This window comes from Eumetopias jubatus, unplaced genomic scaffold, assembly GCF_037043125.1.
Source record: "Eumetopias jubatus isolate StellerSeaLion01/CBP00866 unplaced genomic scaffold, mEumJub1_p1.0 scaffold_4, whole genome shotgun sequence".
Classification (NCBI taxonomy): Eukaryota; Metazoa; Chordata; class Mammalia; order Carnivora; family Otariidae; genus Eumetopias; species Eumetopias jubatus.
The window spans coordinates 78,632,036-78,646,152 of record NW_028274810.1 but is presented as its reverse complement, the minus strand read 5'-3'; the positions used below and the strand labels follow the sequence as shown (position 1 = coordinate 78,646,152).

Below are 14,117 nucleotides of genomic sequence, written 5' to 3'. Positions count from 1 at the left end.
CTCCCTCTCCCACTCCCCCTACTTGTGTTCCCTCTCTCACTGTCTCTCTCTGTCAAATAAATAAATAAAATCTTTAAAAAAAAATAAAATAACATCACCCTTCCTAGAAGAGTCAGGGAGCAGATGGCGCCCACTCACTACCCCAGGGCTTGACTGCTCTCCGTGGTGCTGAACACAGAGGTTGGGGTGAACCTTAATCTCCCAGCCTCTTGGGGAATTACATAGGATATATCAATTATCTATGAGCCTTTCTAAACACACATGAATCTGGTTTAGTATTTTTCCCTCAATGTGGAAAAAATGTTTTATAGGTCTGTTTTTCAGCACTGGAAAAATTTAGTCTACCTCAAGACTGCAAATTTAAAGCTTCAAATGTATGTGTGTGTGTGTTGTGTGTGAGAGAGAAAGAGAGAGAGAGAGAGATAGGAACAAGGATGGAGTTTTCTTAATAAACTGGGGGGTCAGAGACCCATGTTTTCATCTGATTTTCCTATGGCTCACCAAGGGGTGTCCCCCTTTTGGTCCTCAATATCCCAATCTGTGATAGGAAAGAGGAAAGAGAGGTACTGTATTCCTCTAGCTCCAACATTTTGGGGGCCCCTCCTTGTGTTCTGGCTCTTCCATGAACTCAGAGACTGTCAACAGGATGACCTTGCCTGGCCTTCTTCAGCACTGAAAGATTTCCTGGAGCTAGAGGTGGACACAAGCCTCGGTCTCTCTTGCAACAAGCCAGGGATTCAATCTCTGCTCAGCTCTCCCCGAGCCCTCCGTCCCCATGGACCAGCCATAATTCAGCTAAACCTGAGAGTTCACCCATATTTTATTTACTGATTCGATGTTATGAGACAAGTAAAATAGACGGCTGTCACCTCTATTAAACTGGGCAGGAAAAATGGCCATGTAGGCAACAGGCTCTTTCTGCTCATAATGTGTCATCTGTTTCCTTGGGGAAGGAAGCAAGAAAGAGGGGGCATGGCCTCAGGGGAGAGCTCGGTGCTGTCGAGCGCAAGAGGGGAAGCCCAGGGCTTCACTGCGAACCTGGCCCAACCTCACTCTCAGCTACACAGATACGGCAGACCCATCGGCCCAGTCCGCCAGGAATTGGGAGCACCACTGAAGTCTTCAGCTCCCCACTGACCCAAAGGAAAGTCACTACAGTCACTCATCAGGCTTTGGGATAAAGAATGGCTGTTGCGCCCCACCTTGGGAAGTGTGTGCTAGAGAAGCAAACCTCCAAGTGGTCATCATTTCTTCGAAGTACACAAACACATACACGTGTACACACTCACACTCCCAAGAACCCAGAAGATGCACATGCCCCCAGGGTTAAATGGCCCAAGCTGACAAGACAGCCTGAACCTGCAGGTCAACTGTCAACACCTCTGCTTTACACGAAGCCAGCAAGGAGACCTGTTGTCTACACATCCTAACAGAAGGAAGTGATGTGGTGAAAGCGGAAAGCAGAGAGGCCCGACCGAGGACCCGCCGCAGAGCATGTGGAACAGCAGCAGCCCTGTCTGCCAGTTGTCCAGAGTGGCCTGCCTGGTAAGGACGAATGGCAGAAGTTCTCTTTCTTGGCTCGGCTCCAGAGGTTAGGCGCAGAGATGCTGAGGGGCAGGTGGGGAGGAGGGACAGGTGAGGTCGGGAGCTCTTCTTCAGTTTCTCCTTGAAGTAGACATCTCATGTCTCTCTCTCGAGAAGAATCATCATGATATGAACCAGACAATGGATGTAAAGACCAATCTAGGCCTGGGGAAAAGAAGGACCCACTCCTCTAAATATTCCAGTTTTGCCCAAGCTAGCTACATGGAAAAAGTCTTAGCATCGAAGGTGCTGAATTAAGGTGTCAGAACACCACAGACTTTGCTAGAACTTAGACTTGGTAGAAGACTCGAACAATGTCTTTCGCAAAATCCAGCTGACCAGATGGAAAAGGTGTGGAGCTGAGTTACAGGGCAGGTAGGTGAACTTCTCCTCAAATGACTGTATCCATCAGTGCATTCATCTGTTCAACAAATAGTTGTTAGTCCCTTACTACGTGCCATGCACTGTGCTAGAGGCACTGGATGAAGTGGTGAATAAGCCATCTGGAGTCCCCGCTTGTACATAAGTGCTATGACAAGGGAAGTGTGGGGGGTTTGAGGGCCCATCAAAGTGGGCAGGCATCAAGAAAGGCTGAAACCTCAAGGATGACTAGAAGTTGTCTGGGAAGAACAGCAAGAGCAGAGGCCCAGGGTGTGAAGGAAGGCACAGTGGCCCCTGGGGACTTGGGTGTTCGGTACAGTGGAACAGAGAGTGTGTGTCAGGCAAAGAGGGACAGAGTCTAAGTCAGCTAGTGGGGTTTTGAAGTTGGTTAAAGTATAGGACAGTGGACCCAAGGTCACTGAATTAAGCCAACGGACTCTGACACTGGTCATTTCCTGACTAACGTGTTGATGGCGGAAGGGAGGGCAGGCGGGTTCATCCCAGGCTCACATGGCACTAAGCGTGCCAGACCGCAGAAAGGGAAGCCACAAAAGCTGCACCATCGAGAACAGAGGCTTCCAGCCCCCATCATAGTGTAGGCCCACAACCACTTAACCTCTCCACCACAGACCCCAGGAGTGGGAAGACGAAGAGAGTGAAATTCACGTCTACCTCCTGAGGATGGAGGGACAGGAACAGGATTTGGTGGTCCAGAAACAATGAGCGAGAATAACCGCCTGAAGGTTCAATGATACAGGATTTACCGAGGATAAATGACAGGTCCTGCTTTTCGGCTTGAGAGATCAACTGCCAAAGGGAAGATGAGAGTAGTTATAGATCAGCAGCGATGCCTGTGCAAAAGACCAGGTGATCTCAAGAGACCACCAGCTCCGCATAACTCAGCAAAGCAGATGGCTGCTGAGAAGGCAGAGATAGTGGTCTGGGTTATACAAGGAGACATGGAAGCTGAGGAGCTGCGCTTACTGGGTGCAACTCACAAGCAGCACTGTGGAGAGCTCTCAACACCATGCAGGAAGAACAGAGCATCTTTGTTGGGGGAAGAACTGAGCATCTTTTTTTTTTTTTTTTTTTTTTTAGAACTGAGCATTTTAATTTGGAAAAATTTAATTTGGAGAAATGCCTTTGCATTTCCATAGGGTTGCATGGTGGGACAGGGAGCAAACCCGGACCAGAATCAGTGGGCATGGTGATTGTAACATAAGAGTAATGGACACCATTTGTTGAGTGCTTATCACCGCCGTGGTCTAAATGCTTTATAAACATTAACTTATTTAATCCTTATAACAGCCCTGTGAGGCAGGTACTATCATTATCATTATTATTATTATTATTATTACTATGAGAGATTAATTTGCCCAAGATCACATGGATGGGAAATGATGGAGGCAGGCTTCAGAGTCAGGCCAGCAGATTCCAGAACCTGCTAACTAATCCATGATGCTAGATTGTGAAAGTGCATGGACAACTTCTCTCGTGCCAGGCAGATTCATTCTCACAACGATCCCATGAGGTCAAATCTATTTGCTATCCCCATGTGACAGGTGAGGAAAGCTAAGGCCAAGAAGTTAAGTGACTTACCCAAAGTGTCAGAGACTGGAGGGGGAAGAGGGTTTAAACTCAGACAGGTGGATCTCAGAACTTCTACTCTCAACATCCAAGCTCTGTGGCCCTTTCCAGAACTGTGGGGAGATGAATTTTAGGGGAAAACTTGCAACAAAGATTGGAATCAGCCAAAACATTTGCAGTAAGGAACAAAACAGGGTCCAAACTAGTGAGCTTCCTGTCTCAGGTGGTATTCAATAGAGACCAGAGATCCACCTGTAAGGCGGGGCCCTGCAGTGACTTAGAACAGTGGTCCTCACAGGTGTAGGCCCCAGATGAGCAGCATCAACATTATCTGGGGCCCTATTAAAATTCCAGGCCTCCCCCCAGACCTACTGAATCAGAAGCTCTGCAGGTGGGGCCCAGCAATCTGGATTTTAACGAGCACTCCAGGTGATTTTGATGCATGCTGATGTTTGAGAACCAGAGGCCTAGAATGACCCCTGGGGTCCTTTTCAGCCTAGATTCTGTGATTCTCCACCACAGACAGGAAATGTGATGCCGTGAAGCCCTGGGAAGTCCTTGGCTCCCTGCTCCTGCTTTTCCACCCAATTGGGCAGGCTTTTTGGAATAGCATATTTCAGTTCTGCAAAGCTGATGCAGGAAAGCTTTGCACAAGTCTCCCTCATTCCCATATTTAAAGAGCTCATCTCTGCAGTTGTTCTGAGAACTCTATAAACCCCTTCCATCATCAGCCTGTCTGCATCAGTCCCTTTAATAGTGCAAGACTTAATTGTCTCCTATGGATTGGAACCCCCTTCACACAAACTAGCATCTCAGCTCCTTTTTGCTCCCTTTTTTCTCCTGCCTTCCTTAACCACCGTTCAGCATGGCACCAAAGGATTTGGAGTCGAAGCTGTCACTCCCCCCAGATCTCACTCCATCTCATTATCTCCGAACTGTATGATCACCATGGGGACTCTCTCCTCCCTAGCTCTTGCCGTGGCCTCATTACCTGACGTCTCCCCACAGAGCCAGGAGTGTCTATCCCCTGGAGCCCAGCCTCCAGCCACAGACCCTCTCTGGGCTGCACGGGCCTGCCCAAGAAGCAAGCTTCAACTCCACATCCAAGAAGGACAGATCAGGACTCCCCGGATCAATTCCTAAAGAACATCCCACAACCAGGGTCTTCTTGGCTCTGAACACAGGCAAAATGCATTTCAACCCTGCAAATATAGGGAAGAACCAGCACCCTCATGGGCTACAGGTATGTGATAAATAGCAGGCCAGGAGGAGTCTGGGAGCTAAGACACAGAAGCATCCTGAAGGGCACCTCTCTCTCTCCCTAACTTGGTGGATAACGGTCACAGGCAGCCAGACCCTACCATTTCCGCTATGGGGCACATGGGTGTGCGGGCAATGGGTAAATGCCATGTACTAAGCTGCATGGAGTACTGAGCACAAGGGCTGGTACAAGGCAAAGGGTAAATAAACAGCAGAGAGCCTCAGAGCTCAAACACTGATGGCAAAGACACGGCCCCCACCCTTGGGGGATCCTTTCTCTCCTAACATTTATTAAACATCAGGCACCATGCAAAGAGCTTTATACACTTTATCTTCTTTAATCCTCACACTAACGCTGTGAAGATGATACTGTAAGTTTCAGCCATATGAAATTTTTGCAGGTCAAAAACATCTGCATATGGTTCTGCCTAATAGTAATATTTCTACCTTGTAGATGAGGAAACGGAGGCTCCGGGGTAACGTGACTTGCCCAATGTCACAAGGCACAGACATGCAGACTCAGAGTCTAACTCAGATCCACCATATTTTCCCAAACCCCATATGCGCCATGATGTTTTGAGGTGCCAAGAAAGAAAAAGATCCTGTAGATAACTCCAGTTAACAACATGTGAGACACACTGATTTCAGAGAAGTGGGAAGATAGAGGCGGGAAGTCCATCTTAGAACCAGTAAAATACATTATCTGACTCCAAAACAACTCATTCTGCCGCCTGGTAGTGATGGTGGGGAAGGCACCCTTCTACACTCTGGGGCAGCTACTTATCTAACGGGGGAGGCAGGACACGCATGCACCGGAGAAAACCCTAGACACAGCCACAAGCCTAACTCCAGCCAAGATCAGTTCGCACTGGTAAACAAGGCAGAGATGTCCAAGGAAGCAAGGGGGGTAATGTAGCAGAGTGACCTTTGGGGAGAGGGGCGTGCCAGGCTTGGACTTAGAAGCAGGGGGACCCTGTACATAACTCCAAGGGAAATAAAACAAGGCAAGGGGTGGGGCCCAGTTGCTCTGTGCCACGGCTGCTATAGAATGGGGCCAAAGGTTAACAAAAGCAAAATCAGAACGACCTGTGGTCCTCAAACCCAACCCCTTGGGCCTCACCCCAGTGTCCCCACTCCCACTCGGGTAGGATTTTGTCTCTGGGGCACAAAGAGAAGCAGAAGAAAGCAGGGACTCCATGAGCAAGCACAGGGGTTGGTCCAGGCCCACGAGGCACTTCGGGATGCAACATGTCAGCAAGCACCTGCTCTCTCAGTCAGAGGCACCCCACAGGGTCACCACGGAGAGCCTGCTTAAATCCTGCCCCCTAGCCGCCTCACTCACCTCCCCCTCGTCCTGGCCCTGTGCTGGTGTCACAATCCCCGAACACCAGCAATAAGAAATGCTGATCTTTGGACAGCATTTAAGCTTTTCTGCAAAGAAGCCCTACCTCTCTGACTCTGTGAGTCAGACAGTCATCCCCATTTTACAGATGGGGAAACCGAGGCCCTGGAAAATAACATGACCCCTCCGATTGTGCCTGTCCCAAACCTGTCACCTCTCTAGGGGCTCTCAGCAGTGCAGTTCCCAGGACAGTTCTGTCCCTGGCAGCCACCATCAGGCCAGTCTCCCTGCATCCCCCGGAAGAAGGAACATGGTGAACAGGAAGGGTCAACTTGAATTTGCCTTTGCTCGGGGCACCTGGGTGGCTCAGTCAGTTGGGCGGCTGCCTTCAGCTTAGGTCGTGATCCCAGGGCCCTGGGATTGAGCCCCACATCAGGCTCCCTGCTCCGCGGGAAGCCTGCTTCTCCCTCTCCCACTCCCCCTGCTTGTGTTCCCTCTCTCGCTGTGTCTCTCTCTGTCAAATAAATAAAATATTAAAAAAAAAAAAAAGAATTTGCCTTTGCTCTCGTAGAGGTAGCCTGGCAGAAGGGCTGCAGCCAGGTCCCCACACCAGACCCAGAGCATCTGAGAGAGAGCATGGGTTCCAAAGCCCAGCGTCTGTGGGCCTGTCCCTCATACTGTCCACCGGTCTCAATTCCTGGCAAGGCAGGCTCTATCTAGAAGGTCGGAATGTGACTCTTGCTTAAAAATCAAATGACCATAAAACCTATTAGCCTGGAAAGGATGTTGGAAGGGAGAGGGGATGGGATTGGGGAGGGAAAAGGGAGGTGAGGGGGAAAAGGAAGAACAAAGAGCAATTCACCGACCACCTGCTCTTGCCAGCTCACTGACAGATGAAGATGGAGGTGAGGAGGGACGCAGGGATGGGGCCCTTTCCTGAAGACTGTGACGAGGGCTTTGAGGACCACCTGGTGGCTGCCCGGGGGGACACGGAGGCAGGAGTCCCCAGAGCAGAGGGATTCCTATGGGGGGAGACAAGCCATCCCACAGGGAAAGTCCATCCTTTTTTTCAGGCTTGGATTGGAGTGTTGGGCAGAGTCCAGAAGCCCGAACAAAGTGGGATGGAGTCTGTGTAAGTATGTGTGTTGGTGGGAGGGGTGGGAAAGACCACCCGTCCTTTCCTCTGGAGGAAGCCTATCTGCCCCGAGGCCCATCAGCAAGGACAGTGTGACTCTGCAAACTAGAACTGGCAGGGTTAAGCGCCTCAGAACCTACAGAGCCCTCTCCGACACCAGGCCAGACAGAGCCCAGCCCTACGAGGCCACGCGCAGCACCCAGAACCATGGGGCTGGGGGTGCTCTGCTCAGCGCCTCTGCAACCCGGTGCTGTCACACCTTCCAACCACACAGACGGTCAACCACACAGGACCTGGAGTCGGGCTGATGGGAGTTCCCATCCTGCATCTACCACTCTCTGGCCCTGCGATCTTGGGCAAGTAAGTGACTTTGCCAAGCTTAGTTTCCCCATCTGCAAAATGGAAACAATGACTGTAGGGTGGCAAAGGCTAAATAAGATTGGGGTGGGGGGAAGCAGCAGCTGCCTTTATTGAGCACTTACTATTCCCCCGCAGGACTGGTCAGTGTTTGGAACCTCACGGTACCTGGCACCTGGTAGTGCTCCATAAACTGTGGCCCTTTGTTTTGTCCCTGTTGTTGCGCAGTGATTTGATGTCGCTCCAGACCCAGGTGGGGTCCCAGGCAGGAGACACACACGGATACCTCAACACAGGCACACTGCCCCCTGGTGCTACTGTTGGGGAATCAGCACCTGGGAGAAGGGCCATTCCAGCGAATGAGACCGGACCTCTGTGTGCACCAGGCCCCTCTGGGCCCATCCATCCATCCACCCAAAGCTCCAGCCCCATCACCTCAGCATCAGGAGGACAAACCCTGCTCCTGGAACTTTGGTCCTCATTGTTGCTGGGCAGGGCCTGGAGCGCTCCAGGCTCTTCTCTGCTGCCGTTGCTGCCCAGCCAAACGGAGCATTGGCTCTCGCCTCTCTGCAGTCCCTCAGGAGGGTCCGGGGCAAACAAGGTGGGGCTCGGGCTGAAGCCACAGGGGGCAGGGGCAGCTGTCTGTAACAGGATGGAGGAAGCATGGCCTCAGCAGATCAGAAACAAAGTCAGCTGCTGAGCACAACCGAGTCTCCTCCTAAAAGGGCACCCCAAGTAGCCTCTGCCACCTTCCCTGTATATGGCCTTGTAGCCCACCCCCAAGACGAGGAAGAGTCCTAATATCCACAGGGGACATTAGAAGGAATCTCTGCTTTCTTCCACGCCCCCCCAACCCCTGAGGGGGCTCTGTTTCCTAAAGCAGGGACACAGAGTGCCTGTGGGAACACGGGGGACTTGGGGAGGCTCACAGGCCCCAGAAAGGATCCTAAAAGCAGCTAAGCAGCCTTGCATTCCTGAAGGGGTGGGAGATGAAGAGCTGCCCCTCAAAGCCCTTTCAAAATAGCACAGCGGGCTGGACTTCTGAAGTCAGCTGTCATGCCAGCAACAGTGGGATACAAGTGACCTTGGAAGAGCCCAGTCAGGACACAATACCTGGCTCACCCTGCATAAGCCACCTCTAAAAACCCCAGATCATCCCGATGTCGAAAGACTGTTTAGCGCAGTGCGAGGCAAGCATCAAGAAGAAATTAAACTCCAGCTTTGAGGAGGAGGGAAGCTCGGGTTGACAGGAGCGGCTGGGCTAGAAAGTGGAGGCTGAAATTCCTCAAGTTAATGCTTTCCAAGGCCCCTCGGGCCACTCCCAGGTCTTGTCTGAAGCTATTTACTTCCAGGGGGGGAAACCCTATTGATCTTCATTCAGCTCCTGTCTGCTCCCACAAGGCGGAAATGTCTCAGCGCATCACCAGTCACGGTAAGAAATTCCTCATTGTTTTACATGAGGCTCCCAAACTCAGGAGATGAATGTTCAGGACCATTTGGGTGAACCGATCACAGGAGATGTGGACGGACGGGGCTGGCTGGGAGACCTCTGGGGGAGGGGATCTCATTCCCCAGGGACAGACTGCTGCGCATGCCCACTGGGCCCCCCAGCCCAGGCTCGGGGCCGAGGGCTCATCTGTTCTGCTCCATCTGTGGATACTCGGAGAGTCCCAGACTGAATCAGCCCTTCCCTGCCACCCCCACCCCCACCACATACACCTGCTTTATGTCTCCGCAGTCATTTGGCTCTGAACCTCCCCCTGGCTGGCTAGAGATCATCACCTCCACTAGAGCTCCCCAGCTGCTGCCACCACTGTCTGGTTCCCTTTTCAAGTTCCAAGCTGGCCCTCGATCCTACAGTATGCATGTAACAGGAGGGAGCCTCAGGGAACCATGAAACGTACAATGTCACGGACAGGGCAGTCCCCATCAGTCTCCACTCACAGGTACTTCGAAGCCACAGAAGATCCCACACTGTCACAGCCAACCCAAAGGGTTACAGATGGGGAAACTGAGGCTCGAGGTTGGGGGGACAGTGTGATTTGACCAAAATGGCTCAGTAAACGGGCAGAAGACAGAGCAGAAAACCCAGGCCTCCTAACTCCCAGCCTAGGGCCCCTCCACTTCAGCTTCTAGGTCACATAACCAGGAAATTCAGGTTCCCCCGTGAGGTCAATGAAGCCCATCTGACTGAGAGGACCCATGCAGTAAACTGCTTTCCATGAGTTAAGACCAGAATCCATCTCAACAATAACGATGATAACAGTAATAATAAAACGCCAAACAATATGCCTTGAAAACCTTCAATGAGCAACACTTGATAATCATACACAGATACATCTTCCATATATTCATATAAAATAATCAATGATCATTTTTTCCCGCAGACTACAATCCAATTACTCTCTCTCCCTCGCTCTCTCCCTCGCTCTCCTTTGTTACTTGCAAACCATCCAAGCAATCAATGCCTTGACCTCTCCCTCTGATAGACACAATTACAAAAAGACAGAGCAAAGCAATTCATCTATTCAAGATGGATTGTTTGAACACTCTGTCACACTGCTGAGCTATCCATCTCCTTGTCTAAGAGGAAATTTCAGTCCCCAAAAAAGACACAAAGAGAGGGGCGGGTATGCTGCTCCCCGGCCCAGAGAGCCCCTCAGACACCCTCAGGAAAACCCTCTCCCAGGCTGGTGCTTGGGGATGCCTGCCTGCTGGAGGACTCGGCTCCAGGCACAGCGGGCTCAGGCACCCGTCTGGGGAACCAGAAGCACCCAGCACACTCCGGAGCCCAATTTCCAGGACCTCAATTCCTGCAGCCCCAGCCAGAGCCCTGGACTCCTACGGGTGGATCAGAAAAGGGAGAGAGTGTCAGACCCAGCCAAGGCAGTGTGTTTGGGTTTCGGCATAGGATTTTGTGTGCGTGTGTGTGTGTGTACGCACGCGCGCACCATGTCCACTGTGCTTCCCTGGCTCCAGCTAAGGCTTCAGCCTGGGCTCAGAACGATGGAAATTCAGCTCCCCAGGAAGCTCCAGAGAAGCCCGGAGGCTTCAGAGCCTTCCCATCCTCGGTCCAAGCTAGCACAGCTCCGGCGGTCACGTTTGGCATCCGCGCAGCACCCCAGTCCTCGGGCTGGGAATCAAATGGGGCAGGGCTCTCAGATATAAATGGCTTGGGCTGACACGCTAATTAATCCTGGGGCTTAATACGAAGAAGATTAGAAGAGAGGAGGGCTTTGCCATTCTTAATTGCATTATTACAAGCTGAACCCAAGAAAGGGCAGACAGGCTGAGGCTTCCCCTCAGAGCAGTGAAGAGCCCCCAGTGCAAGTCAATTTCACAGTAAGAGGGGGCAGGTAAGGATACATCATCCTGCCCCTCTTTGGCTCATCCTTCTGGGCCTGTCCTCATCTGCTCCTGACTTCCTGGGCCCCCAAAGACCTCCATCCCTGAGGCAGGGCTAGAGCATACCCAGCTTCCCCCCACCCCCTGCAGAGGGAAGAACCACGCAAGAGGAACCTGCAATGCGTGGGATGGACACACAGCACCTTTGGGTCTCCCCTTCTTTCTCCCAAGGGCACCCTAAAGGAAGGATGGAATAAAGGGAGTGCTGGCGCACTACTAAGGGACAACCTGCCCCTGGAATGGTGACCAAACTGGGAGCTGGGGCAGGCAAAAGAGCTGAGATAGAAGACGTTTTGTGGTTTTTTTTGTTTTGTTTTGATTTGGTTTTTTGGCTTGCCAAGAACAGCCCTGGCTGCAGAGGGTTAAGCCCGACCGTGAGAGATGTCCCCAGAGACCCGAGCCTGGACTCCTCTGCCTCCGGGTTGGGTTTGAGTCTGCGAGGGTCCCGGAATGGATTGAAAGACCCCAGCGTGGGCAGTGCTTGGGACTGCGCTCTACCCCCATCCCGATAGATATTAAGTTCAAGAGATTGTGGGAACCAAGAGCGAGCCACGAAGACAGACCCCCCACCCCCAGCTTCCAAACCGCCTCCTAGGAAAACCTCAAGTACGGAAACCAAGCCCGATCTCGGTTCCCTGTACCCCATCACGCCTCTAGCAGTCCGCGCCCGCTCCTGGGGAAGTGCCACAAAGGAGGAAGGTGGCCCTGGCTCAGCAGAGCTCTGCCCGCCTGGTGCCAGATGCTGGTGGTGGCGCCTCAAGAACCCAGGCGGCCCAGGTCTCCGGCTTGTCAGCAGGCGCAGGCCCTGCGTGGCCGAGGCTCCCGCGTGGCCAGGCCGGACCCAGCCCTGGCCGGGCGCGGACCTCACACCCGGAGAGCCCCCGCACTGCCCAGAGTGCTGCCCACAAGGCGCCTGGGGCGACCACAACAAAGTTAAAAGCCCGGAGTGAGAGAAGAGAGCGGAGACGCGGAAGCCCCAGAAAGCCGCGCGCAGCCCCGCCAGACGCCGCCAGCTGCGGAGGGATTTCGGCTAACTTTAAAAGCCGCTCGGATCGCTCCCGCCGCCTTCCCCGCCGCCGTGGGCAGGCTCGGTCGCTCCCTTCCCCCCAGCCGCGGGCGACCGCAGGAGCGACCGGCGGGGGGCTGCCCCTCTTCTGCCCTAAGCCGCCCGGCCGCATGGGGCCCCCCCGAGGCCGTGGGCGGCCGCCGGGAGAGGAGACCCAATGCCCCCGTCCTGCGAAGCCGTCGCCCGCGTCCCCGCCGCGGCCGCTGGAGCCGTGCCCCCGATGGGGCCGAGGGGCCTGCCGGGAGCCAGGAGGGGAGAGAAGTTGGCGTCTTCCCCAGGGTTCCCGCTCCGGGTAGAAGCCGGGTCCAGAACTCGGTCTGAGGCCGGTCATGCTGGCAGTAGCCGGGAAATGCGCCCGCCACTCGGGTTGGGGCTGGAACGCTTCGCTACTCTCAGCCAGATCTGGCCTCTCTCGAGCGCGCCAAGGGCCCCTCGCCCGCCGCGGCCCGGCCGCCTCCTCCCCACTAAGTAAGGCCTCGTGACCCCGGCTTTGGAACTTTGTCCTCACCGGGACGAGGTCCCGGTGGTCACCCGGCCCCGGCAGCCCGGAGAGGTCGGGAAAATCTCTGGGGATCGCGTTCATTCCCCCCCCATTCCCGCCCCCGCCCGGGGCGCACAGAGACCCCCGGCTCCGGGGAGCCCTTACCGATCCGGATGACGTGAGGCATCCCGCGCGAGTCCGGGATCCAGAAGGCGCACACGAGGAGCCCGGCCCAGTATTCCCAAACCAGACTCCGGAGGCGCCGCCAGGGAGCGGTCATCGTTGGGCGCCGCCGAGCGTGCCCGGGGCGCGGCCGTGGCGGGCTCCCTGGGGCGGCAGCTCTAGGCGCGGGCGCGCAGCAGCCCCCGAGGCGCCGCCTGGCCCAGCTGCCCGGCTCCCAAGCGCCGCTGTGAGTGGGGGGCGCCCCGCGGCGCCGCGCACATCTTACTGGGGGGCCGCCCCGCCGGCGCCCGCCCCGCCCGGCTGCCGCCCACGGGCCGCCCGCGAGCGAGGCTCCGGGGCTCCGCTCGGACTCCGCTCCGGCTAGCGTCGGCTAGGCTCCCGCGCGGGCTCCCACCTGCCCTGGCTGCCGGGCGCTGGCGGGCGGGCTGCACGCTTCTCCGGCCGCTCCTCCTCCAGCCGCCGCCAATGCTATCGCCCGGGCTCGCACAAAGCCCCGGAGTGGAGTTGCACGCGCGCACACACTCCCTCCCAGCCCCCTCCCCGCGCCCTGCCTCCCGCCTCCCGCGCCGCCCGCCGCCCGCGCTCCCTCCGCGCACTCCCCCGCGCACACACACTTCACACTCACGCCCGCCGAGGCGTACACTCGCGCGCTCACACCTGCGCAGGGGGCGGGGAAGGGGACCCTGGACCCGGTTTAGGGGGACGCCCGGAGAACGAGGACTCTCCTCGCTTCCCAGATGTCCCCATCCGCCCTGCCGCCCCCAGTCCCTTCAACGGCGAGGGCACGGAGCCTGGGAGCCGGGCGTGGAGCAAGAGAGCTGGCACCGCGAGCTGGGCGACGGCGGCAGCCTAGCGGCCCGACCAGCTGGAGGAGACGCGCCCGCGGGAGCAGAGGGACGCGGAGTCCGCCGTCTGCGGAGTCTCGCCTTTCAGATCCCACGCCGCGGGCGCAGGCTGGACGGCGGCGGCCAGAGACCGACCCAGAAACCGGTTGCCCTCCCGAAGCCCAGCCCTCGGGGAGGCAGAGTTGGGGCTGGGGCTCCTCCGGGGAGACAGATTTCAAAGAGACTTGTGCACGCTGGGCTCGGGGAGCTGCAGGATCTGGTAGGGGTGGGACAGCCCGGGCCAGACCCTCTGCCGTGGAAGGCAACACTTGACGGCGCCCTGCAGCCACAGGGCTTTCCAAGGAAAACGGTTAAATCCTTAGACTCCGAGGGCATCTGAAATGCACCCTGGTACTTCCCATCCCTTGTCTTCCCCCAGCTGTGCAGGAGGAGCTACCTTCTTTCCCTTTCCCCCTGAGAAAGAATGAAGAGAAACTGTCATTTCCGTGGGA

General features: G+C 55.3%; 1 protein-coding gene across 1 annotated transcript in view; it reads right to left on the bottom strand.

Annotated features, from left to right (window-relative positions):
* GRIK3 (glutamate ionotropic receptor kainate type subunit 3) overlaps positions 1-12,878 on the bottom strand; it is a 213,568-nt gene extending 200,690 nt beyond the window's left edge. Inside the window, exon 1 of the mRNA XM_028113913.1 lies at positions 12,764-12,878. Within this exon, the coding sequence (XP_027969714.1) occupies positions 12,764-12,878 (115 nt within the window). The remainder of the gene's footprint in view (positions 1-12,763) is intronic.
* Between the last annotated feature and the right edge of the window lie 1,239 nt (positions 12,879-14,117).